Genomic DNA, 24731 nt, shown 5'->3' on the forward strand with positions numbered 1-24731 from the left:
ATGCTAAAGAAGTGCAATTCACTTGATTGAGGAAAACTCCCAATTCTTTTTCCTCAATAAAATCTGCAAAATTCCATGGGAGAAAATGGCATTCATTGAACAAAATGAAGATTTAGTTCTTCTCTTGCAAATGTTCCAGATGAAGATGAAGATGAAAGGCTTCTAAATTGTGTGTTAAAGGAATCAGATTTTAGAAACATGAGGTGATATGAAGTGCGAAATCAAAGACTAGTAGGAAAAAATAATAAAATATACTATTTGGAAGGGTTACAGCAAATATCTAGTCAGAGGGTAAATTGTTTACTGTAAGTGTAGCACTATTAGATTTTTTTGCCAGCATAGTTTATTTATGCTTTGCATATTTATATTGCCCAATGTGGGCTGTACTTTGCTGAAATTGCTAAGTCAGTTAACAAGAACTATACCAAGGAAATCCTAATTTTATTCTTGCATCAGTAATAAGTGTACTGTTGTTCTTAGACTATCAAAATGAAGCTCCAGAACTTTTCTTGGCTTGATTAACTGTCCACTATGCAATCCTTGGATCTTTGGTTTGGGACCAACAGACACTATTGCATATAATATGCTTGCCGGCCTAATGTGCACTTGCCTACTTAAAATGCACACACTAAGGATAGGCATTTGGATTCATGTTGCTTCTTCAGAAGAACCAAACGTAGACATATGATGTCTTTGATGTAATCGACCTTTCTATATCCTGGAAAGGAAATCAGGTTTTGCACTGTATGACTGGCATTATAAATTAAAAGTCAAGGCACATACTTGTCATTTAAAAATTAGTGTGCCTTTGTATGGTTGAGGTAGTTGGGTGCATTTGATGAAAACTTTCATCTTATTTTATAGTTTACTGGAAAAATCTTAAAATTGAAGCCACTGCAAGAGGAGATCTAACAAGAAAATCCAAACAAAATGATGAAATACAATGCTTTATTGCTGAATAAATTTACAGTTGTAACATATTATGTTGTTTACAAAAGAAATTTATTAAGTATAATCGTGTTATAGTGGCATTCCACAGTGCACAGCTGGTAGCCTCAGTTGTTTGCCTTAGAGGCGGATGAAAGAACTGGCCATGAGTTATTACAGGTTTGGAAACAAATGTAGACTAGATGAGTTGCTTGATGAAGTCTATTACGGACGTCATTCAACCAATGGCAGATACAGAGACAAGGTGGAATGGTGTTCAGCAATACAAGCACAAAATGCACATGCTTTCACAAGAAGTGAACACGTTTGCTGGCCCAATGGTGCTGATGTGTAAAAATGAATGCCACAGGCAATGTCAACCATTACCAAACAATGAAAATAACCACAGGCAGGAATACGCTTCAAAATTCAGACCAGGAAAACAGAAATGTAAAAATAATGTAATGTGTAGCACATAAAGCCAAAATAAAGAATGCATTAATTTACCTTCCAGTTTTAAGTTAGCGCTGCACGACACCTCTCCAGCGGAGTTGGATGCTACACATTTATACATTCCTTCATCCTCCGGGTATGCTTCAGCAACTTCCAGTTGGTAGGTATCTTCAAACTGAACCATCTTGAAGAATCGCGATTGTTTGATCTCCTTCTGCTTACTATACCATGTAATCTTCAGATCTAAATGTATTTTTTAAAAAATGCAGTTTCACCAAAAAAATTGTTCCGAATTGACTGTAATCTTGCAAACAAACTTCAACTTAATGAGCTACAGTATTAACTTAAAAGTAACACAATTAAACTCAAATAATGTAACTGCGCAGTGCTTATAATTTGAAATAATGCAGCTGAAATATATGTGCAGCATATAAAAATTGGTTAAGGATATGAACTGATTATGTAAAAGGAAGGGAGGGCAGAAAGTGGTACTCTGTATAAACAATGGAAACACCCAGCAGCAAACAAGACAAAAGAAGTGGGGTTAGAGAGAACCACACTGTAAAGATAGCAGAAATCCACAGGTTAAGTGCTAGCCAACCAAGAGGAAGAACTGCAAATTTTCAGCGTAGCACAGATTGAAGTGCAGCACAGCCTGAGAGTTACAGCTAAATATTTCCAAGTGACTGTGCAGCTTGCAGATGCACACTTGCATTTCACAACTTGTACATTCTGCCAGCTGTTCAACTGTGGCATACGCAATATCCAAGCACTTTGCACCACACTCAAAGACACACTTCCTACTCTCTTTCCAGGACAAGGAGGCACCTAATAGCTCACTGCCAGGGTGGGGTGAGAAGGGAGTGTGGGAAGGCTGCATGTGCTGATCTCCATGGAGGAGACAGTGCTTGCTTGCCACCAATGGAACAGTTGTTACTGAAGCAGGGGCCAGTGGCAGGGCTCAATCCACTGAGGATGACATTATGTTCCTCCTGATCGCCCAGCTTCTCAAGTCATGTTTCACCCTCATCCAAAAAGGCTAGTTGGCACGCAGAAAGAAATGCTTGAAGCACTGGCAGACCTGCCAGGAAGGCTGCCACCCGTTGTTAAGAAAAATGCAGAAGTATGACTCCAACTTGGCATGGGTTTTGTGCAGAGCTTGAAGCCCATTCCTTCCAGTGTGGAAATGGTGACAAATTCCATGAGAACATTCGTAGACCCAACCATAATCCAATGTCTGATGCTTTGACTTCCATTGCAGCAAAACAGAAGCCCCCAACATGTCAGTACGACAGTGAAAATTCAAACTGAAGTTATGAAATCTCAGCTTATTGCCAAACAAGTCCAGTTTGGTGCCATGCAGGCTCAGACTGCTGCCATCATGGCTGCAGACACCAATGCTCAAGGGGGTTGCAGGATCTCACAGCCTGGCAATATGTCCTCCAGAAGCTTACTCGATTGCTGAGGTGGTGTGGCAGTGATAGCTTGGGAGCGTACAAGTGCTGTCCTCTCTCAGGATGACAGCATTTATACTTCCATTGCTGCTGCCTTGTAAGCCAGTCAGCCCAGATTGCTGAGGCAGTGCAGTCTGAAGCATGGCCCAGAGCTGCTCAAGACTGCCCTACAAGGCTGTTTGCAATTTCCCACCTTCCATCACTCATGCAGCAATCACTGAGGTAACACCATACTGAAGCATTAGGATAGTCATGGGGACATAGAAGGCAGACATAAAGGAAATGCACGAGAGTAATTAGCTGAGTATTTTATGGAGTATTTGGATGTCTTATTATAAAAATGAAGATTTGTGGCATTATTCACAAGAACTGAAGTTGAATTACATGTTCATACACAGTCCATCCTGTCCTCTTGCTCCTCTTTCTGAAGTACTTGCCATATCCCTGGTGGCAAGAGTTGTGCTATCATGATGACCAGGTTGTAAGGTATGCAACCATCCACCACAAAATGGATACCCGCTCTGGTCAATAGTGGGGGGCTCCTTCACAGTAATCTAGATAGCATAACCAATGCTCCAGCACTCCATCTTCTGCCCAACGATGCTTCCCACGGTAGCATGCTTGCCATATGTGGTTAGTTTGTAAAGGGGTTTCATTAGCCAGGTATAAAGTAGGTAACCCGTGTTGCCCACCTATGTTTTGACCTGATGGCTGAAAGACAGTTACAACAGCAGACTGGCGTAGAATAAATGCATCATGACTATTTCCAGGACAGTAGGCATTCATCAGCATGATGTGCTGAGCATGGCACACAACCCCTGAGTTTATGGTTTTGGAATAGCTCACAGTTGAAATGTAGGCCTGGATTTTCACCCAGTCGGGATGATGTAGAAGTCCTTTAGAAATGGTGGCCAGAACCTGATTCTGAAATTCCTGACCCCATTCCCAGGGTTTCGAAGTCTACTTCCTGTACTTCCGACCTGGCCAATTCCATTGCGGGAATAGGTATGGAGTCAGACCATACCTATTTCATGGAGTCAGTCCAGGTTTTTAATGAATCGTGGCAAAATTTCATGGAGTCAGACCAGGTTTTCAATGAATCATGGCAATGTTTTCTTTGAAAGGTCAGGTGCTTTAACAGTCTAATAAGATTGCTGGGCTCTCAGCCAAGCCCTCATTATGAATGCTTGGTTAAAAACCTCAAAATCCATTAGGCTGTTGGATCACCTGGGGCTGCCTTCAAACATTCCTGGGTCAGCTGGTCTGATTACAGCTCAACCACAATTACACTTCCACAATTAAAACCCATCTTTTTGGGCAATTTCTCCGAGCTGGACCAAGCCGAGAATTTCTTCAACTCCCACTACCTGCCCGATGATGAAAATCCAGACATAATGCCCCTAAAGCCACATGTATGCAGTGGATGGCAGCCTGCACCATAGAGAAGCCCGCTTTCCTTCCAAAGCCACATGAATGCTCCTCCTGCTTCTCACTGTTCAGAGAAACACAATGAAGTCCCGTCTTCTGGCAGACAGAAGCACCATCACCTCTCCCATCCATCACTGGAAGGTGAATCAGGTGTTAGCCATGTCATTTTTTTTCCAGGTTGGAAAGAGCTGGTTGTGGAAAAACTGAGTGCCATTACAGTCACTGACAACATCGTCTTCACCCTGCTCAAAAACTTCAGGTCTAGTTCCCAAGAAAAAGTAGGGTTCTTTGGCCATCTCCTTGGTGAATTGTAGACACCTGATCCCGACTTAGCTAGAGTTACAGTAAGGAGTCTCACAACACCAGGTTAAGTCCAACAGGTTTATCTGGAATCACAAGCTTTCGGAGCACTGCTCCTTCATCAGGTGAGTGGAGAGGTAGGCTGGTGTTGTGAGATTTCTTACCGTGCCCACCCCAGTCCAACGCCGGCATCTCCACATCATAACTAGAGTTAGGATGAGGGCTGGGGAGGATTGCAGGTGCGTAAATACCTCCTGCTTCTTTCCCTTCCTCCTCCCTCTCCATACAGCTCATCTTCTTAGTTGTTGCTTCTGCACCATCTCCCTCTCATGCTCCAGCCCAAGGAAACTGCTACTATTGCCCGTGATGTGGTGTGCTCAGAGCCCTTGAAGTTAAAAGTAATATTTGCCCCATGTGCAGCACCACTTAGCACTTCCAGAAATTCGATCAGCCAGCAGCAATTGACCTGCAAGACGTTAATGATCTGTAAATTACATTGATGGGGTATCCCTCATGCTGCTGAACATATTTTCAGCTCTGAGTGTTTCAAAGAAGGCATTAATAAGAATAGCAAGGTCTAAAATGGCACATCTATTGCCAAATCAGTGTCAGATGCTGGCTAACATCATAATCTGTCTAGCATATTTCTGTCTTACTTACACTCCCTATTGTACTTAACAACTTGGAATTTCATACGCATCACACCGGATGTGTGCAGAAATGCCATGGATGTAATTTGCTAACAAAACTAGAATTCGGAGTTCCAAAATCACTAGTACTACATAACCAAACTCTGCAGCCCTGATATTTATATAGTATCTTTAGTGTGGTAAAACTTCCCAGGGTGCTGGATACGAGCAACAGTAAATAAGATTTGACCTCGTGCTATACAAGTCACTACGACTGCATCAAATGCATCTGATGATACTGAGTGAAGTAAACGTGGAAATCGTGGAGGCATTGGTCATGATCTTCCCACCCGCTTTAGATATAGGAGCCAGAGGATTGCAGAATTGCAAACATTGCACCCATGATTTAAAAAGAGTTTAAAGGTAGTCCCAGCAAATACAGGCCAGTTAGTTTAACTTTGATGGTGGGGAAGGTTTTGGAGACAATAACCTGGGACAAAATTAACAGTCACTTGGATTAAAGGAAAACAAGTATGGATTTGTTAAAGATTAAATGTGTTTAACTAACTTGATTTGAGATGTTTGATGGTGTAACAGAAAGACTTGATTGGGTAATGGGGTTGATGTGATGTACATGGACTTTCAAAAGGCAATTGATAAAGTGCCACATACATGAGTTGTCGGCAAAGTTAAAGTCCGGAGAATAAAAGGAACAATGACAGCATGAATTTGAAGTTCAGTGAGTGACAGGAAACAAGAGCAGTGGCGAACAATTGTTTTTTTAGATTGAAGGAAGGTATATACTGGGCTTCCCCGAGGATCAGTATTACGACCGTTGCCTTTCTTGATCTATATTGATGGACTTGGCTTGGGTGTGAGGGGCAATATTTCAAAATTTATAAATGATACAAAATTGGAAATATTGTGAATCGTGAGGGGGATAGTAATAGACTTCAGGAGGACATGGTGAGACAGGCAGGTGACAGATTAAATTTATTGCAGGGAAGTATGAAGTGATACATTTTAGTAGGAAGAATGAGGAAAGGTAAAAGAAAATAAAGAGTACGTTACAAATGTGAGTGCAGGATAAGAGACACCTGGATATAGGTGTTGAAGGTGACAGGGCAGGTTGAGAATGCTGTTAATAAGATATTTGGAATCATCTTTATAAATAGAGGCATGGAGTGCAAAAGCAAGGAAGTTATGGTGAATTTTATAAAATGCTGGTTCAAGCTCAACTTGAGTTTTGTGTCCATTTCTGAGCACTACACTTAAGGATGTGAATGCCTTAGAAAGGGCACAGGAAAAGATTTGCACAGAGTGTTTCCAGGGTTGAGGGACTTGCTGTTCTCTTTCAAGAAGGCAAGGTCTAGAGGAGATTTGATAGAGCTGTTTAAAATCATGAGGGGAATACACACAGTGGATAAGGAGAAACTGTTTCCTTAGTGGTAGGGTCAAGAACCACAAAACAATGATTTAAGGTGAATGATAAAAGAAGCAAAGGTGACATGAAGGAAAGTTTTTTTTTCCCCACGCAATGAATCCATTCCCTTAGAGGCGGATCATGACTTTGAAAAGGGAATTGGATAAGTATCTGAAAAGAATAACATTACCAAACTACAGCAAAAAGACAGGGGAGTGGGATGGTGGAGTTGCTCTTGTAGAAAAGCAGTGAGGATACAATGGACTGAATAACATCCTTCTGCGTTGTGACCCTTCTAGGATAAAGAAGTATCAAAGCAGATGACCAAAAGCTTGATCAATGTGATAGGTTTCATAGAGTGTCTTGAAGAGTAAAGAGAGGTAGAAGCAGGCACATACAAGAGTTGGATTTTTGAAAACAGTATAATGCTAGCTTTAATGTCAGTCAGAGCCAGATTAAGGATAGAACTGTTTCAGTATCATGTCCAACAAGAAAAGGTTTGACATTTCCAACAACCATTTTGCCAAAATACCCTCACACAAATGAAAGACTGCTAACTTCATCTCAATCTGGACTCATTTCAAATCTAACCTGGGCACAAATACAATGTGCTAATTATGTATTTTAAATCTATAAACTGAAAGTTCTTCTGCAATGAATGTAGAATTATCAAATTTAATTAATAAATTTCAAGCTGAGAGAAAAGGGCCCAAGGGTACTTGTTGAAAATTCATTAAAAGTATGCAACCAGTCAGAGACGGTTAGAGGGACAGCAAAGAGGGAGTTCATACACTACACTTGGGATATACAAGACTTTGTTAGATCCACACTTAGATTATCAGGGTTCCATGGTATTTCCACTTAAAAAGGGCACAGGAATATAAATTTTATCAAAATGTCAGAGACTTAAATTTCCCAATAGCATTTGGTGTAAAACCTGGTGTTTGGACTTTCAAAGTCACCATTTTGTTACATTTTCTATCTTGAGGGACAGATAAGTATTGCCATGAAACCACTTCATTTTTGCTTTTGAATAAAAGGAATTTTTTCAACTTCTGTCCTTATTGCTGAATACAAGTAGTCCTTTAACCTTGGGAATGGGGAATATTGGCAGTTCTGTGCTGATGATAAGTCCCCTTAACGAATGCTAATGTTATTCATCTGGTCTTCTTCTGAGCACAAGTATGTGCCTCCCTACAAAAGAGCACCCCAATCCCATGACAGTACATCTGAATAACACTTCAGATAAAAAGCGACATCGCAATGCCACCTGAAAGATGCTAATAAGCTTATTTTGAGCATCTCACCGGTCATCCCTGCTGTTCAGAGACTGGGCTGCCATTTTTAAAGGGCTCCCTGATCCCTATGCTAGGAGACAGCCCCCCCCCCCCACCCCCAACAAAAAACCTAAATGGAACCCCCCCCCCCCACCGACTGACCAGTGGAGCACCAACAATCAAAGTGGGGCATCATCCCCTCTACCCGCAAATAATGGGTAACCCCTCCCCCCAAACACCATGCAGACATAAGGTGACCTGACCCACCTTCTCTCAGACCCCACATTCAGACCCCTTCCTCCTGAGACCCCCCTCCACACAGCCCTCCTTCCCCCTCAGACCCCCCACTCAGTCTTCCTTCAGGCCATGCACATTGGAAGTGCCACAGTGCACTGTTCCCTGGCACCCTGGCACTCTGACCTGGTGCTTTGGGCTCTAAGGGGCTCAAGGAGGTATTTCCAGTGGCCATTTGCCACTCTGCTGCTGCCAGGCTGCAGAGGATAGGTCACTCAAGGGTCCTAAGGTTTGGTTTGATTCAGGCTGAGTGCAAATGGTTGATCTCGCCACTCTCGGATCAGGATGGGGGGTGTCTTGGCTGGACTGCCCCTTCTAACCCTGGCAGACCTGAAGATCACCCCTAGCATGATGATTTTAGGCAGCCCTGTGATCAATATCTGCATTTCTGGTTGTCAGCTGTGCAAACGTTGAAGTGGGCAAGTCATTTAACCTCCATGCCACCTGGTGACCTAGCAGGATTTTAAGTAATTGCAGCATTCCATTCTGCAGCTGAGTTTTTCCTTTCTCCCTGTCAGAAGCTGCAGGTGAGAGTAGACCCATTTGAAGTTCCCTGACAGAGAGGAGATGTCAATTTCACCTGAGGGTGGGGGGTCCAGTCTGCCCCATATGCATTGAGCTCCAATGTATGCACAGAGCTTCGATTTGAAGTTGCTGACACTTCCCAGTCAGCTGAAATTGTTGAAACCCTCTCAATTGCACTTGAAGCCTTGATCTGCAATAAATTCAATGGGCGGTGCCTAGTAAAAGATTCAATTGCCAGCTCAATGGGTCTCTATCATCTTCCAGCCACCTGAGTTTTTTGAATGCACCTCAAGTACCCAATTGATCCTGACCACAATGTTGCCAGAGTCTAAGCCTGATTTACAGTTTGTCGTCTAACTTCCTCTTTAAAGTGGTTTGCAAAAGAGGAAGCTAAACCACAAACTGTCAATCAGGCTTAGATTCTGTCAACATTGTGGTCGGGATTAATGAGGTACTTGAGGTGTTCAACTGTGAAGGCAAATAAAAATAAACACAGGTGGTTGGAGGATGATAGAAATCCACTGAGTTGGCAGTTGAATCTTTTATGAGGCACTGCAGAGTGAATTTGTTGCAGGTCAAAGGCTTCAAGTCCAATGGGTAGGTTTCAAGATTTCAGCTTGCTAGGAAATCTCAGAAACATCAAGTCAAAGCTGCGTGCACACATTGGGGCTGAGTGCATCGCTGTGCAGAATGGAACCTCCGCACCCCCAAGGTGAAATTGACATCTCCTCTCTGTCAGAGGACTTCAAAGGTGCCTGCTCACATCTGCAGCTTCGGTCAGAGAGAAAGGAAAATCTCGGCTGCCGAATGGAATGCTGTAATGACTTAAAATCCTGCCAGGTGACTGGGGGGGACATGGAGATTAAACTGAACTGGCCACTTCAGAATTTTCACAGCTGACAGGCAGGAATCCAGATATTGATCACAGGGCTGACTGAAATCACCATGCCGGGGCAATATTCAGGTCTGCCAGGGTTAGAAGCCAGTCCAGCCACGACATCCCTATTCCAGCACAGAGTGGCAAGGTCAACTATTTCACCTCAGCCTGAGCCCACCCAACTTCCAGGACCCTTGAGAAATCAGTCTTTTGCAGCCTGTCAGCCTCTGAGGAACAAATGGTCACTGGAACTACCTCCTTGAGCCTCTTCGGGGCCCTGGGCACCAGGCCAATGTGTCAGCATCAGGATGCCAGGGGACAGTGCACTGTTGGCACTGCCAAGGTGCGTGGACTGAAGGGAGGCTGAGTGGTTGGTCTGAAGAAGAAGAAGGGGTCCTGTGTGTGTGTGTGTGTGGGGGGGGGGGGGGGGGTGGTGGTGGTTACTGAGTGGGATGGGTCTGAAGGTGAATGGTGGCAGTGTGGGGGGTCCAAGGGGAAGGGAGGCTGTGTGGAGTTCTGAGGGGCGAAGGGGGGCCAGAGTGGGGGGGTCTGCGGGAAAAGTGCCAGAGTGGAAGGTCTGAGGGAGAAGGAGGCCTGAGTGGGCATTCTGAGTGGGGGGGGTCTGAGTGGGGGGGGTCTGAGTGGGCATTCTGAGTGGGGGGGCCTGAGTTGGGAGTTCAGGGGCAAAGGGGGCCTGATTGGGGGTCCTGTCGGATAAACCTCATGCCTGCATGATGTGGGGGGTTGGACGGTTCTCACTGCTGAGGGGTTGGTTGTGTTTCCTCAACTCTCAGGGTCCAACACGTCGGGTCCTCACATGCGATTTGCTTTTATCTGAGATTTATTATTCTTGGGCCGGAACATTACCACTGTTCACACTGGTGGGATTTTCCCATCCCGCTGCAGTGAACAGAGATTTGGCTGGGCGCCAAATTCTCTGACCTCGCTGCAGCGGGAGTGTGGCGTGAATAGTTGGTAAAATCGTGCCCTTGGTCTATTTGTATAATTCATTAATATAGATTGTAAATAGTTGAGCCCCAGCCCTTGTGGTACTCCACTAGTCACAGCCTGTCAACTTGAAAATGTCCCCTTTAACCCTACTCTCTGCTTGCTGTCCACCAACCTATCCTCTATCTATACTAACATATTACCCTCAACTCTTAAGAATCTTTAGCTTGTACATTAAACCTTTGCATGGCACATTACATAGAACATAGAACAGTACAGCACAGAACAGGCCCTTCGGCCCACGATGTTGCCAAATGCCTTTTGGAAATCCAACTATATTACATCAACTGGGTTTCCTGTTATCTATGCTCTCCTCAAAGAAATTCCAAGCACAATTTTGCAAAACTTTAGTGATTTTGTCTGATCATTGTTAAGACTTCCTTAATAATAGATTCCAGTATTTTTCCAACAGATGTCAAGCCAACTGGCCTGTAGTTCCTTGATTTCTCCTCCTCCTTTCTTGAATAATGGAATTACATTTGTCAACTTCCAGTTGACTGGGACCTCGGGGACTTTGCAAAATCATAACAGCAAATCTCCGCAGATAACTCTTTTAGGAGCCTACGATACAGGATATTAAATCCAGAGGATTTGTCATCTTTTTATCCCTTAACTTTTTCCACCTTCTGAGTCATAATTTTGAAAAAAAATGTTTCCATTGTATAAATGTTGGGTAAGCACAGGGAGCTCATTGTGATGCCATCTATGGTGAGGTGGCTGGGTTCATAAATATATAGAATGGCTAAAGTATAAGAACATTGCGTGTAACTTTGGAACCCTACCTCAGCGAAAGTCAACTTTTCAGGGGTGGAAGCTGGAAACTGAAATAAGAAAGATGAAACTGAAACATGAATATTGAACATACCTGTTCCAGTGACGCGGCACTGAAATTGGGCAGATTTTCCTTCAGTGGTTGAAGTGTCCTGTATCGGACTTATGATGGTTGGTGGATAAACAGGTACCTCTACCTCAGGAGAGACAACTTCTGGGACTGTAAACAATAAATAATTCATAAAATGCTGTGTGCACACCTTTGCATAATTTTCAAATCATCATTCTGATAAGCTAGGTAAAGGAAAATCCATGGCTGCACCAACATATAGCGTAAGTTTGAAGATTTTAACAGATGACAGAAGCTCATCACTGATTAAATTGCACAGAACCTTAAGTTAACTGTTATTTATAGAAAATTCCCAAGGCTAAATTAGGCATCTACGGTAGGACAAAATGAGCAATAACAAAAAAGGCACCAAGGGCACATTTAACACAATGTTTGCTATTGCTCATATCACACCATCATCAAAGAGTAATTTCATTTCCCCCATACCTGTATATAACTAAGAGCAGACGGTCTCTATTACACAAAGATTATATATATCAAAGCACTTAGCATGCAAATAAATCAATTCAATCAGCTGTACCTTCAACATCAAGTGAAGCACCACTAACAGCTATCCCAATTTCATTTTTTGCTTCACAAGTGTAGGTGCCAGCATCTTCAGGGAGTGCTTCAATCAGTAACAAAGTGTACTGGTTCTCATCATGAAGTAACTTGCGCTTAAATCCTGAGGAAAGCTTTTGGCCATCTTTGAACCAAGATACTTCTAATTTTGGTGTGCCAACGATTACGCCACAGAATCGAGCAGGTTCTCCAGCTTTCACAGCACAGGGTTCCAGCTCCACCTTGAAGGAAGGCGGCTCACAAACTGAAGTAAACGACAGAAAAGAAGGGCCAAACATTAGCTTTTCATTTCCAATAAACTAATTTTTATTGCAGTTGACTGTTGAATAGCCATTTATTCTTTCTTCATAGCACTAGAAAATAGCATTACTTCCATTTTAAAAAAATCTGAGAGAGAGAAAGAATTGAGGGAGTTTTAAATAAATGTACAAAAAGGCTACTTCCTGGGATTGATTCCATTTGCTACAAGTTCTACCACCTACCACCCCACACTGCCCACATTCTCCAATCGCACCCTGATCTCTGTTATCTCATAGTATTTTCCCCTTTTGCCACCTCAACTTTTTCCAAACTCCTTTCCTCTTTTAAAGTGTGGGTTTTCTACCTCCTACCTAAGCCCCACCTCTAGCTTCTTACCAAAATATCCTCCTTCATGGGCAATAAATGCTGGCCTGGCCAAACAAATTCGCCCTATCTTGATCATCCTCCTTGACAAGTCACCAGTTTTATTCTCTTGATTCCAAAGGGTTTGAGCATATCTGGCACACAACTGCTTTAGCCATCGATCAGTGGATGTTGCACAACCACAACAAATGCTATTGGGCCTCACTCTCCTGTGTCAAAAGTATACATCCCGGAGAACAAAGGTAACCTTAAACGTCTCCTCCCACTCCCATCAACTTTACCTACAAAAGGTATGAAGAGATCATGAACTTCTTTGCTATTGAGATTGAGACCATTTGCTCAATTTCACCTGTTGCTTCCCTCCCTTTCCATTGCCTAGGTAATGAAGTAACGTATGGTTCCCCCACCCTAAAGCTGAACAGCTATTCTTTTTTATTTCTGATCTATATTTTCCCACGCCCTCTCTGAGCTTAACCCATTCATGATACCAATCCAGACTTCCATCAATTACTATCATACTTTTAAAAATTATCATTATCTCCACTCCCACATCAAAAATCCAGTTTGAATTCATTTGTCCATGCAAACTACTGCTTCTACAATATTTATTTTCCTTCCAAAGTATTGAAGCTCTCACCTCTTAAATCTGCATCTATTTCTCCTACTAATCCATGTTTGAGTCAAGTTCCTGTCTCCTGCTAGAGCACCATAACAGCTCTAAAGCCACAAATGACATTCTCTCTGACCATGATCTATCGGTTCCACCTCCCTTTTATTCACCCCTCTGCTGCCTTTAACATAGTTGACCATACCTATTTTCCTCCAACACTTCCAGTCTTTTGGCTAGATCAGCGGGTCTGCCTTCATTTGAGTCCATTCCTATCTATCTAATCTCCTCCAGCAATGGCTTCTCTTCCTGGCCCCACACATTGCCTGAGTCACAAAAGCATCAACCCATGATCAGTTCTGTTCTCCCATTTGCTCTTTCCCCTGGCAACATCATCTGAAGACATGGCACATCATCTATATGCACATTAATGATACTTAGCTCTAACTTTCAATCACTTTTCTTGACCACTGAACTGCATTTCTGCTGCCAAACTGTTTCTTCAACATCCAGCCTTGGCTGAGCTACAATTTCTCCAGTTAAAAATTAGTAATACTGAAACCATTATCTTCAACCAAAGTCACAGCTCTCTATCCTTGCCACTGATTACACTTCTTATGCTAGCCTCTAACCTAAGTTGAACCAATCTGTTTACAACCTCGGCATGTTATTCAACCAGAAGCTGAGCATACAATCCTATATCCTCTCCAACACCAAAATCACCTACTACAATCTCCATAATATTGCCTGCCTCTGCAGTTGCCCTTGCATTAACCTATTTTCTGCTGAAACCCTTCTCCATATCTTTGTCACCTTCAGACTCAACTATCTCAAAGTTTTCTTTTTCTCCACTGTGAACCAATTCATTCAAAACTCTCTTGATTGCACCTTGTCTTACAACAAGTGCAGTTCACTCGTCACTCCTGTAGTGTTCTCCCAGAGACTCCAGTTTAACATTCGCATTTCTCTTAATTTATTTTATTCATAACCTATATCCTTTCTCTTTTATCCTCTCCAACACGCACACCACCATTCCATATCCTGAACCCAAGCATTCTTCTGACTCTGGTCACTTGTGCCACTTCCCCTTTATTCACGCCACCAATGATGGCTGAACCTTCAGCCATCTCAGTCCCAAGTTTTGGAATTTTCTTCTGAAACTCTCCACTTGCTTCTTCTTTTACACACTCCTGAAACCCCATCTTTTCAACATAGCTTTTTCTCAATTCTCCTAATATCTCCGGCTTTGGTTCAGCATCCCCACTTTTATTTAATCAATTTTGTGAAGCACAGGGGACGCTTTTTCTTATTTCAAAGATGCCATATCATAGCATGTAGTTATTGTTGCTCTTATACGTACCATTAACATTAAGTGTCACAGAACTTCGATTCCTGCCAGCCACAAAGGTATACTCTCCAGAATCACTAACTTTTGTTTCAATAATGGTCATGCGATGTACCCGTCTTTGGATTATATATCTGTATCTTTCTTCAGCCTCAAAGTTGATCTCAGTTCCATTCTTGAGCCACTGAGCCTCAACATCATCTTCATCGACTTGAAATTCAAATATGGCCTTCTTTTTCTCAATGATCTGATTACAGGAAATTATTTTCTTATTAAGATAATGTACGGAAAGAGCAAAACTAATGGTTCTTAGTTCTGTTATCAATTTATATGTTGTTACTTCTGATAACTGTCAAAGTTACTGGTTTTAAATAAAAAAGGAATACTTATACCTGAATATCTGAATGAACAGGTTTTGAAATCACAATGTGTCGAGCTTCCACATACAAATTAGCAGTAGAAATAGTTCCACCTGCCACTGCTTCATACTGGCCAGCATCGGACATTTTTGTAACAGGAATGGTGAGACGATGGATAAATTTGTCATCGACCATTTTAATTCTGTAAAAAAAAAATCAAAAAAATATAAATGTGATTCTGTATTTAGCTTTTTGTAACATATTTAGCACAGGAAACTGACTTATCAAATGCTGAGTAGATCAGATACTTACCTGTCAGAAGCCTCAAGTGCCGCACCATCTTTCATCCACTGTATTGCAATGTTTGGTTCTGAAACTTCACACTCAAAGGTGGCTTTCTTCTTCTCAACGATTTTGATATCTTTGATGTGTTTCCTAAACTCGATGTGCCGAGCTATAAAAGGAAGCGTGCAGCATGTATTAAATGTGCGATTTTACAGTCAATTTTGTTATTAAAACAGAAGTACAAATAAATGACTTCATTAATTACCTTCCACATATAAAGTCGCTGCAGATGAGGCTGATCCAGCAACAAAACTGTAGTCTGCCACGTCACCAAAGTGAATATTTCGGATTGAAAGTGTGTGTGTTAATTGCTTGGTCTTTATATGGGTTCTGTCAGTTGATTTGATTTCTTTCCCATTCTTGAGCCATTTATAAGTAATACCTTCGTAGTTCACTGTTACTTCGAAAGTAATTGTGTCTTTCTCTTGTGCATTCATGTCTTTTAGCATGGATGTTATTAAAATCGCTAAAGAGAGAAAACATGCGTTTAGTTGCAGGGAAATATTGTCAATGTACACATTCCAATCATTATTAACTGTTTGGTACTTAGTTATTTTCATTTGTAATTATGTAAGACTAACTTAAAATTTATTGCTGTACAATATCTATGTGAATGAGGAAATCTTACGGTTTACTGTCAGAGTAGCTGACACTTTATTATTTCCACAGATGAAGGTATACTCTGCAGAGTCCTCATGGCTTGTGTTCATGATGATCAGCTGGTGGAGTTTGCCTTGTACAACTACTTTGAACTTGTCGCTCATTTCTATTTCCACACCATTTTTCAACCATGTGGCTGGGACATTGAAATGAGACACTTCACACTGAAAGGTTGCATTCTTTGTCTCTGGAATTTCAATATTCTTCATTGTCTTCGTGATGTGTACAGCTTAATAAATAAATAAATAAATTAGAATGTGGAAAATAGATAACAGGGGTGATTTTGTGCCCGTGATTGCCACGAGTGCAAACAGTGATGTGGATATAAAATCTCGCAAGAATCAGAAAACGGGATTCTCGCCAGTGGGATCTCATTTTCCAATTTTACCCACCCAATGCCGGTGACGTAACAAGGCCCTTTCATTTAAATACATTTTAATAAATTTAAATACACTTAAAGGTTTTCCCACCATTTGTTCCCCCTGCCCTCATAACACGCTGGCAGTGCTAACCAGTGGCACTGCAGTGGGCCCTCTAAGACACTCAATTGTGTGCCCATAAGGGTTTCGCTTATGTACTGAGGATGGTGGTTGCCCCAGTGCTTTTTTTTTGTGGGGGGGAGGGGGAGGAGTGTTTCTTTTAATAGCACAAATTGGGGCGCACTTGCAAAAACGATGCCCTGATCTCTGTGGAGCTGGCATTTACAGCTCTATCAGGCCCCACCCTCCACACCTCCAGTGTGATGGTGAAAACCATTCCCCCAGATTTTCTGTGCACAGAGTGCCAGAGAATCTGGAGAGAAAACTCAGCTGTGCAGCTGGAGAGCTGCTCGCCGGTTTTCTCACCTCAGCCAGCACTCAGTGCACAGGGTGCAAAATTCCATCCAATATATTTTGGGATGATTACATTTTTGATTTTATATTTGAATTGCTGTTTTATAATGTATTATTACTGCAGAACATATAAGTATATACTCACATTCAACAAAAAGTTTTGCTTTGCATTCAAGTTGTCCAATAATGGCTGAGTACTCGCCAACTTGTGCTGGGGTGACATCCTCCAATACTAGTTTGTGAACTTTCCTTTGTGAAATGACTTTACACTTGTCACTTGTCTTAAGTTCCACACTGTTGAACATCCATTTTACTGGCACATTGTCATGTGACACACTTAGTTCAAAAGTAGCAGTGGCATTTTCCATGGCAGTGATGTCCTTTGGTTTCTTAATTACTTTGATAACTAATAACATAAAATCAAACGTTGTTTTAAGTTCTGCATGTTCAAGTAAAAATTTTAGATGACATAGCAATAGCTAATGCGATAAAGAATATGAACACATATTTCCAGTTTAATAGCTTTAGTTTTACAATTTAAATAAAAGTGATGTGTAATGTAATGCATAGTTAACAAATGTTAACAAAATAATTCATGAGAAATTAATATGTTGTTATTGTTTAATATCCATTTATTTACATGATATTTTATTCAGGCTTTTGCACTAAAGCATTGAGCTGATACTCAAATTTTATTAAGCTTAGTCATTAGGTTGTCCTATATGCCAAAATAATAAACTTCTTTTGCTGAACTAGCCAAAATCTAATATGTGCTTGGCAATCCTGTAAGCCTGCAAAGCGTTCCTATAAATATGTTTAAAATGCAGAACACAAGAACACAGTTGTACATATTAGCAGAGTTAAAAATAGCATCAGGCGTTTTTAAGAAATTACAGCCTACAGTAATTGAGTTTTTAATACATAGTATTGTCAAGCAGCATAAAAAACTCAAAATTCTCTATTTACCCTCCACATGAAGTCTGGCATTGGCTGACACTCTGCCAAGTTTGAAGTTGTACACAGATTCATCTGAAACTAGACACTTCTTAACTTTAAGAGTGTGAATGACTCCATCAACGGTAATCTCATACTTGTCACTCGGTTTCATTTCTTCCCCATTTTTAATCCACTGGGCTCCGGTCACATCAGGGTGTGTAAGCTCCAAGGTAAAGACTGCATCTTGGGTTTCTGTAACTGTCTGATTCTTCAAAGTCTTCTTTACTTTGACAGCTTTTAGAGAATAATTTTATGATTATTATTTATTTACAAAATGCAACCTCAATTTTACATTGGCTCATCATCCAGCTCATCATTCTTTTTGTTCAGTCGTGAGACATGGGAGTCACTGGCTGGCCTGCATTTATTACTCATTCCTAGTTGCTCGTGAACTGAGTGGCTTGCTAGGCCACGTCGGAGGATAGTTGAGAGTCACATGTAGGCCAGATCAGGTAAGGACGGTAGATTTCCTTCCCCGAAGGACATTAGTGAACCAGATGGGTTTTATTTTACAACAGTTGACAATGGTTTTATGGTGATCAGTAGATTCTTAATTCCAGCTATATTTTATTGAATTCAAATTCCACCATCTGCCATGGTGGGATTTGACCTTGGGTCCCCAGAACATTAGCTGAGTTTTTGGATTAATCGCCTTGCGATATTCCCACTTCGCCATCGCCTCCCTGTGAATTGACTGTGAATTAACTCCTCAGTAATACCAAACCTTTTTGCAAGATCAAGTGGTACTTTGCAATTAAATCTCATGCTGTGTCACATATTTTTAATCAGGTGTTTTATTGCACAGAACCAATTGAGCAAAATTGCCATTTCTTTTTACACATCAGCTGATATCAAATTTCTAATTTTCACCTTGGTCTAGAGTAATGGGACTAAGTATTTACATTAATGTCAGAGCATCCACTTATGTTAAATTTTCAATAGTAAGAGATTTCCAATCAGCTCTAGAGAGAGATAGCTTACATAATTTAAATGGGAGTAATAAGCTACCTTCTATTGCTCCAATAATTGCCATTAAAAAGAAACAACATTTAAATTTTCTGAAACTATTTCACATATCTAATCTTTGGGGAAGAGCAAAGCTGTCAGTTTTCCCATACACAAAGGATCCAGTAACAAATAGATAAAAGACAAATGTCTTTTAAATGAAAGTAACAAACCAGCCACTCTATTTTTCCCTCGTGCATTCTGTTATAGCAGTGTTTTGTGAATAATTTTCATGAAAATCAAGTTTTGCAAAATAAAATTATGCATTGGAAAAAAAAGGATATCCGATTTATTTAATTGTCAGAAGTCATTCGTAACCTATTTTCAAAGGAATGAGGGGGGCGGGGGGGGGGGGGATTCTCTGGCCTCTCCACAGCAACTTTCTTGCAGCAGGAGGCACTGTGCCATTGGCCGGTGGTGAGATATTTTAGTCCCGCCACTGTCATGGGATTTCCCATAGACTCCACGCCACACCGCTAGGAAACCCGCCCTGTCATTGGGACCAGAAGACCCTCCCAGAATGAACAGTCGCAAAGTTCTGGCCTACGTTTTGATTAGATACAGAAGCTGGATTTTCAACTCTTCATCTGCTACCTGTGTGTAATATTTAAATATTAGGGATGCTATATTTTACTCGCATGTATTAAATTCTACTATTATTCTCTTGTTAAGCAATGTGATTCATTTTGATGCAAGTTCTAAGGCAGACAGTAACAAATTTCTCTTTACAATATCATGAAATCCTTCAATATGTCACCATATTGCTGCTTTGAAATACACAGTGCATTATTTGATGCAAGTTAAATTATTAATTTTTCAAAATTAGCTAAAATCCTATTTTGATATTTCTAAGTATTTGTGTTCTTATAATAGAGGAAAAGTATTTTTCCATTAACAGCAAAATAATTTGGCAATTACACTTCATAATTTTCACATATTAATTCAATAATTCTCAATGAAACATGAAAGGTCACAATCTTGTTCTTCAGCTACATGTCTAAACATAATTTTTTTTGTGTTTGTGAAACTGACCTTCAACCTTCAGCTTAGCAGATGTCTTGGAGTTTGCAACTTGGTACGAGTATTCAGCGGCATCTTCTGATTTAGTGATATCAATTACAAGCTGCCTGGTAACTCCATCTACTTCACTTCGGATCGTATTACTGAAGCTTATTGGTTTGCCATCCTTTGACCATATTCCCTCAGATTTTGCATTAGCAACCACACATTCAAAGATAGTTGGCTGTGATTCAGCCACTGTCTGGTCCTCAAGAGGTTTGCTGATAGCACCACCTATGGTTGTATAAAAATACTGGAATGAAGCAAATCAAAGGAAACAAAACACCACCAAATAACAATTAACTACATATGTGCATGCACATATAAGCAATGACCCGAAATAAGGGCTCCACCACGCCTTAGCAAAAATGGCACTGCAGCTCAGATTCTGGGTGTCCTGCCCCTGACCTTGGCACCCACAATTTTCACCAGGGCAATGTTGGGGGAGCAGGGGAGGCTGAGGCTGGGGCAGGGACTGGATTGTAGTATGCACATCCATGGTTCACGCAGGCAGCTGCATGTAGAAGTGTAATTGCCTGCAAACAGATGCTATTTTCATAACTGTGATGTCCAAAATATGACTTGCAGACTTTAAATGTTTGAGGAATAGCTGCAGTAGATATTTGGAGGATACCCCTTGGGGAGGTAAGGTGCCCTTTGGAAGAGGTTAGTTTCCCTTTTAGTATTGTCAAGTTGTAAGGGCATTCAGAACGGCTTGGGACCAATGATCAGCAGATTGGGGTAGATAAGGTCGGATATAGAAAAAGTTATAAACCTCTTGCATAGAGGTACATATAACCACTATTAGAGAATTTAAACATATTTTGTATTAAAAGCATATACCTTTGTTAATAACATAATGCTCATAGGGCATAATGGGGCATAGTTAAGTAAAAAGAGCCACATTCCTTAAAACACTTCGCTGCTGAGCAAAGGAAAAAAACAATTCTTATCAGTAGTCTCCAGACAGCCCTTATGAATGGGATACAGAACCAAGGACACCAGATAAGGGGGTCTGGAAAACATCAGGATACAATGAGTAAGGCCTTTAAGGTCCACGAGCTGATCACACAGTCCCATGCTGCCCAGGCGTAGTGTTATTGGCCAAGATATATAATCTACACGTATAATGATTGGCTCATATCCAGCTGGGGTGGGCAAATAGCTTTTGAAAATTGCATAATTAGAGAACAAAGAGTAATTTCAGAGTTGATTTGGAACTGCTCCAAATCGCTCTTCCTCGTACATTGACCAAGCTTGGAAAATAAAGAATGTCTTTTACCAGAGTACTGCCTCCGTGAGTCTTTGTGTTAGCTGAGCCACAATTAAGAGTGGAAATCCACCATGTGAAAGCCAGCATAACACATATGCCCAAATTTTATTGCCAACGCTCGCCCCGGAATCGGGGCAGGCGCGGAATGGAATTCTCTGTTGGCCTTGGGTGGGATTTTACAAGCCTCGTCTGAGCGAGGTCATGAAATACCGGCCATAGTCTCTGAAAAATGCTCCTACACAAGTGTAAAGTTAAAAGTGGATAAGCTCAATAGAAAAGTCAGACTGTCATTCAAATCCTCAAGATCTTTTTTTTAAAAAAAACTCCGACCTGCTGTGGCAGTTTCCCATTTCACTACCTGTCTGTTTACTTAAGCCTGAGGGATAGCATTTCGGCTCAATGTTGCATGTCTGATTCCATGATCTAGCATTACCATGATCGGGGTAGGGGTGTAAGTTCATAGTTTGATTGAGAGCTGCAAGGGTTTATAGAGTCTTTTTAATGTGGCATAATGGATACAAATGTTTTTTTTCGTAAGTGATTAAAGTACTTGAAGTAAATGTTTGTTTTTATTAGGGATTAAGTGTTTGAAGGAATGCACATATATTGAATGAGCTTGTAGGAATGACTTTTTTTTAGTCAATTCTGCAATCGACATTTAGAACTTTATTTTATGTCTTCTCAACATGGCTCCCTGAGATCTGCTCATGGTGGATACTGGATGATTTGGCATGGTGAGTGAAAGAGCAAAGGGTCATGGGCTGGCAAGTGTTGGAACTTAGTTAGCACAGGGGCTATGAAGAGCTATGGGGGTGAGTAAAGAGCATAGGTTGGCATGGCATGGGGGTGGCTGAAAGGGAATAGGTCGGTATGGAGATTATGAGGGGCCATGGGAAGTGGTGGGGACATGAAGTGGCATGCATAGGGAGGCATGTGGAATGCATGAGCATGAGTAGTGAGGGCTGGTTTTTGTTTTCACTGTAACTGTCTCAAACCATCTTATAGTAACAGTAATGATACCTAGGTATTTACAATATTTAATTATGAGTTTGCTATTATTTTTATAAAGAACTACCACGATCTTTAGTGCAAACAAATAGAAAAAACTACTATGTTCTACAGTATATCAATTTCTTCATACCTGAAACCGTAAGGCTTGCTTTTGATGTCTTCTCACCAGCCATAAATGTATATTCTCCTTCTTCGTCCTTCATTATGTCCATTACAGTCAGTCTGTAAATTTTGCCCTTTACCTCTACCTTGTATTTGGGACCTGTTTTGAGCTCTTGGTTCCTAAATAACCATGCTACATCAATTCCAGTATGAGACAACTCTGCTTCAAAAGTAATACTCTGAGTCTCTGTGCATGTCATATTTTTGAGTCCTCTAATAATTTCAATTCCTATAAGGAAAGACACAAATCCAAATTTCAGAAAACAAAATGCTGAATAAAAACAATATAAACTTCTTAAACCAGTTCACAATAATTGGTCACTTACGTTCAACTGTTAGATTACAGCTTGTTTCAGTTTTGCCAATGACAAGTTTGTAGCATCCGTCGTCTGAGGCGAAGGACCTGCTGATTACCAGACGTTGTTTAGCCCCTTTTGCAACAGTTTGTATCCTGTCACCAAGTTCAATCGGTTGGTCATTGAAGTACCATTTCACAGAAGTAATGTGTGCAACTGAGACTTTGCACTCTAAAACTGCCTTTGTTCCCTCAACAACAGTAAGGTCTTTAAGAGGGATCACAACTTCGATAGCTGGAAAGTAAAGAAAATATGGCTGTCATTTGGAAATCCCGGGATATCTCCTATAACTGAATGAAACATTACAAAACTGTAAAAATAAAGATAAAAAAAACATTTACATTGCACAGTTAAACGTCCAGAGGTAGAGAGGTCAAAATCAGTGGCATGAAATGAATATTTGCCAGCGTCTTCTTTTGTTGCATCCTCAATCAGCAACATATGCGATGTTTTGTCTATAACAAGGTGAACACGTTCATTAGCCTGGATTTCTTGACCATTCTTTTGCCAGACACCTTCAACATTTTCTTGAGAGAATTTTACTTCAAGTTGGGCAATATCGCCTTCACAAATGTTCTGGTCTCCAAGGTCTTGAAGGATTGTCACAGCACGTGCTGCAAGTAACAAAGGTGACCACTGTCAATAAACCCTTGCAATATCTCCAAAATTGTTGAATTTACCATCATTGTGAATGCATTTCATTTTCAAACCAAATGCTTTATTAGAAGATTAAACATGCGCTAATTATTACTGTTTTACATACAAATTAACTTACGTTTCATCTTCAGATTGCAACTTGTCTTTTTGCCTTCAACAACAAAACTGTATCTGCCCTGGTCTTCCTTGACAACATCTTTAACTGCTAAAGTATGGCGACCACGACGAGAGGAAATATAGTATTTGTTGTTGGACTGGATCTCTACATCTCCTTTGTACCATTTTCCTTCAGCAGTCTCACTTGAAAAAGCACATTCTAATTCACCTGAGAATAACTCTGGCACTTCTAAGTCCGCAAGCTCTTGGGTGAATTCAAGAACAGCTCCTATATGGACATTAAAAAGTTGTACTTTAAGTCATCGTATCATAGCCTATCTTGACTTAAGTAATGCTATTAAAGTGTAAATTCATCAATCCAAGCTCTCAATCGAAGACATGCTTGAAGGAGCATGGGTCAGAGATCGAGCTACAGCACTGTAGTATAAATTCTCCAACCCATTATCCCTTTAAATGTGGTTTCCTATAGGGAGTGTTGGATCAATGAGTTTATCCATAAATCAATGACAACATGCATTTATATAGCACCTTTAACATAGTTAAATGTCTCAGTGCATTTCACAGGTATCAGAAATATCTGACACCAAGCCACCACGGTGGCACAGTGGTTCGCATTGCTGCCTCACAGCACCAGGGACCCAGGTTTAATTCCTGGCTTGTGCCACTGTCTGTGCGGAGTTTGCACGTTCTCTCTTTGTCTGTGTGGGTTTCCTCCCGATGCTTCGGTTTCCTCCCACAGCCTGAAAGACATGCTGGTTAGGTGCATTGGCCATGCTAAATTCTCCCTCAGTGTACCAGATTGTGGTGGTGAAGAACTGGGTATCATCAGTGTACATGTGGAAATTGATGTTGCATTACATTTATTTTTAACAACTGCAAGAGGAAAGTTTGAGCAGGTAGGGTCCATGCTCATCCGAGTTTAGAAGAATGGGAGGTAATCTGATTGTATTTTATAAGATTCTGAGGGGGATTGACAAGATAGAAGTTGATAGGATGTTTCTGCTCATGAACCAGGAGGCAAAGCTTAAAAATCAGAGGTCAGCCACTTAAGATGGAGAGGTCTGTTAATCTTTGGACTCTCTTCCACAGACAGCAAATGGAGGTTGTGTCATGGAATACATTCAAAGCTGTATTGGGCAGATTTTTGATCAACAGGGAAGTTTGGGGGGGGGGGGGGGCATGAAATTTGAGGTCAGGCCACAAATGATTAGCCGCAATCCTATACAATGGTGCAGCAGTCCGATTGGACCGAATGACCTACTCCT

General features: G+C 41.1%; 1 protein-coding gene across 1 annotated transcript in view; it reads right to left on the minus strand.

Moving 5' to 3' along the window:
* Positions 1-24731, minus strand: part of LOC144503721 (titin-like) — a 350880-nt gene that overhangs the window by 272820 nt on the left and 53329 nt on the right. Inside the window, exons 27-41 of the mRNA XM_078228491.1 lie at positions 23468-23734; positions 23034-23306; positions 22663-22926; positions 22305-22565; positions 19864-20124; positions 17797-18060; positions 16976-17236; positions 15966-16226; positions 15543-15803; positions 15305-15446; positions 15026-15194; positions 14649-14880; positions 12017-12301; positions 11461-11586; positions 1435-1623 (exon numbers count right to left, since the gene is read on the minus strand). Coding sequence (XP_078084617.1) covers positions 1435-1623; positions 11461-11586; positions 12017-12301; positions 14649-14880; positions 15026-15194; positions 15305-15446; positions 15543-15803; positions 15966-16226; positions 16976-17236; positions 17797-18060; positions 19864-20124; positions 22305-22565; positions 22663-22926; positions 23034-23306; positions 23468-23734 — 3516 coding nt within the window. The remainder of the gene's footprint in view (positions 1-1434; positions 1624-11460; positions 11587-12016; positions 12302-14648; positions 14881-15025; positions 15195-15304; positions 15447-15542; positions 15804-15965; positions 16227-16975; positions 17237-17796; positions 18061-19863; positions 20125-22304; positions 22566-22662; positions 22927-23033; positions 23307-23467; positions 23735-24731) is intronic.

This window comes from Mustelus asterias, chromosome 14 (assembly GCF_964213995.1).
Source record: "Mustelus asterias chromosome 14, sMusAst1.hap1.1, whole genome shotgun sequence".
NCBI classification, from domain to species: Eukaryota; Metazoa; Chordata; class Chondrichthyes; order Carcharhiniformes; family Triakidae; genus Mustelus; species Mustelus asterias.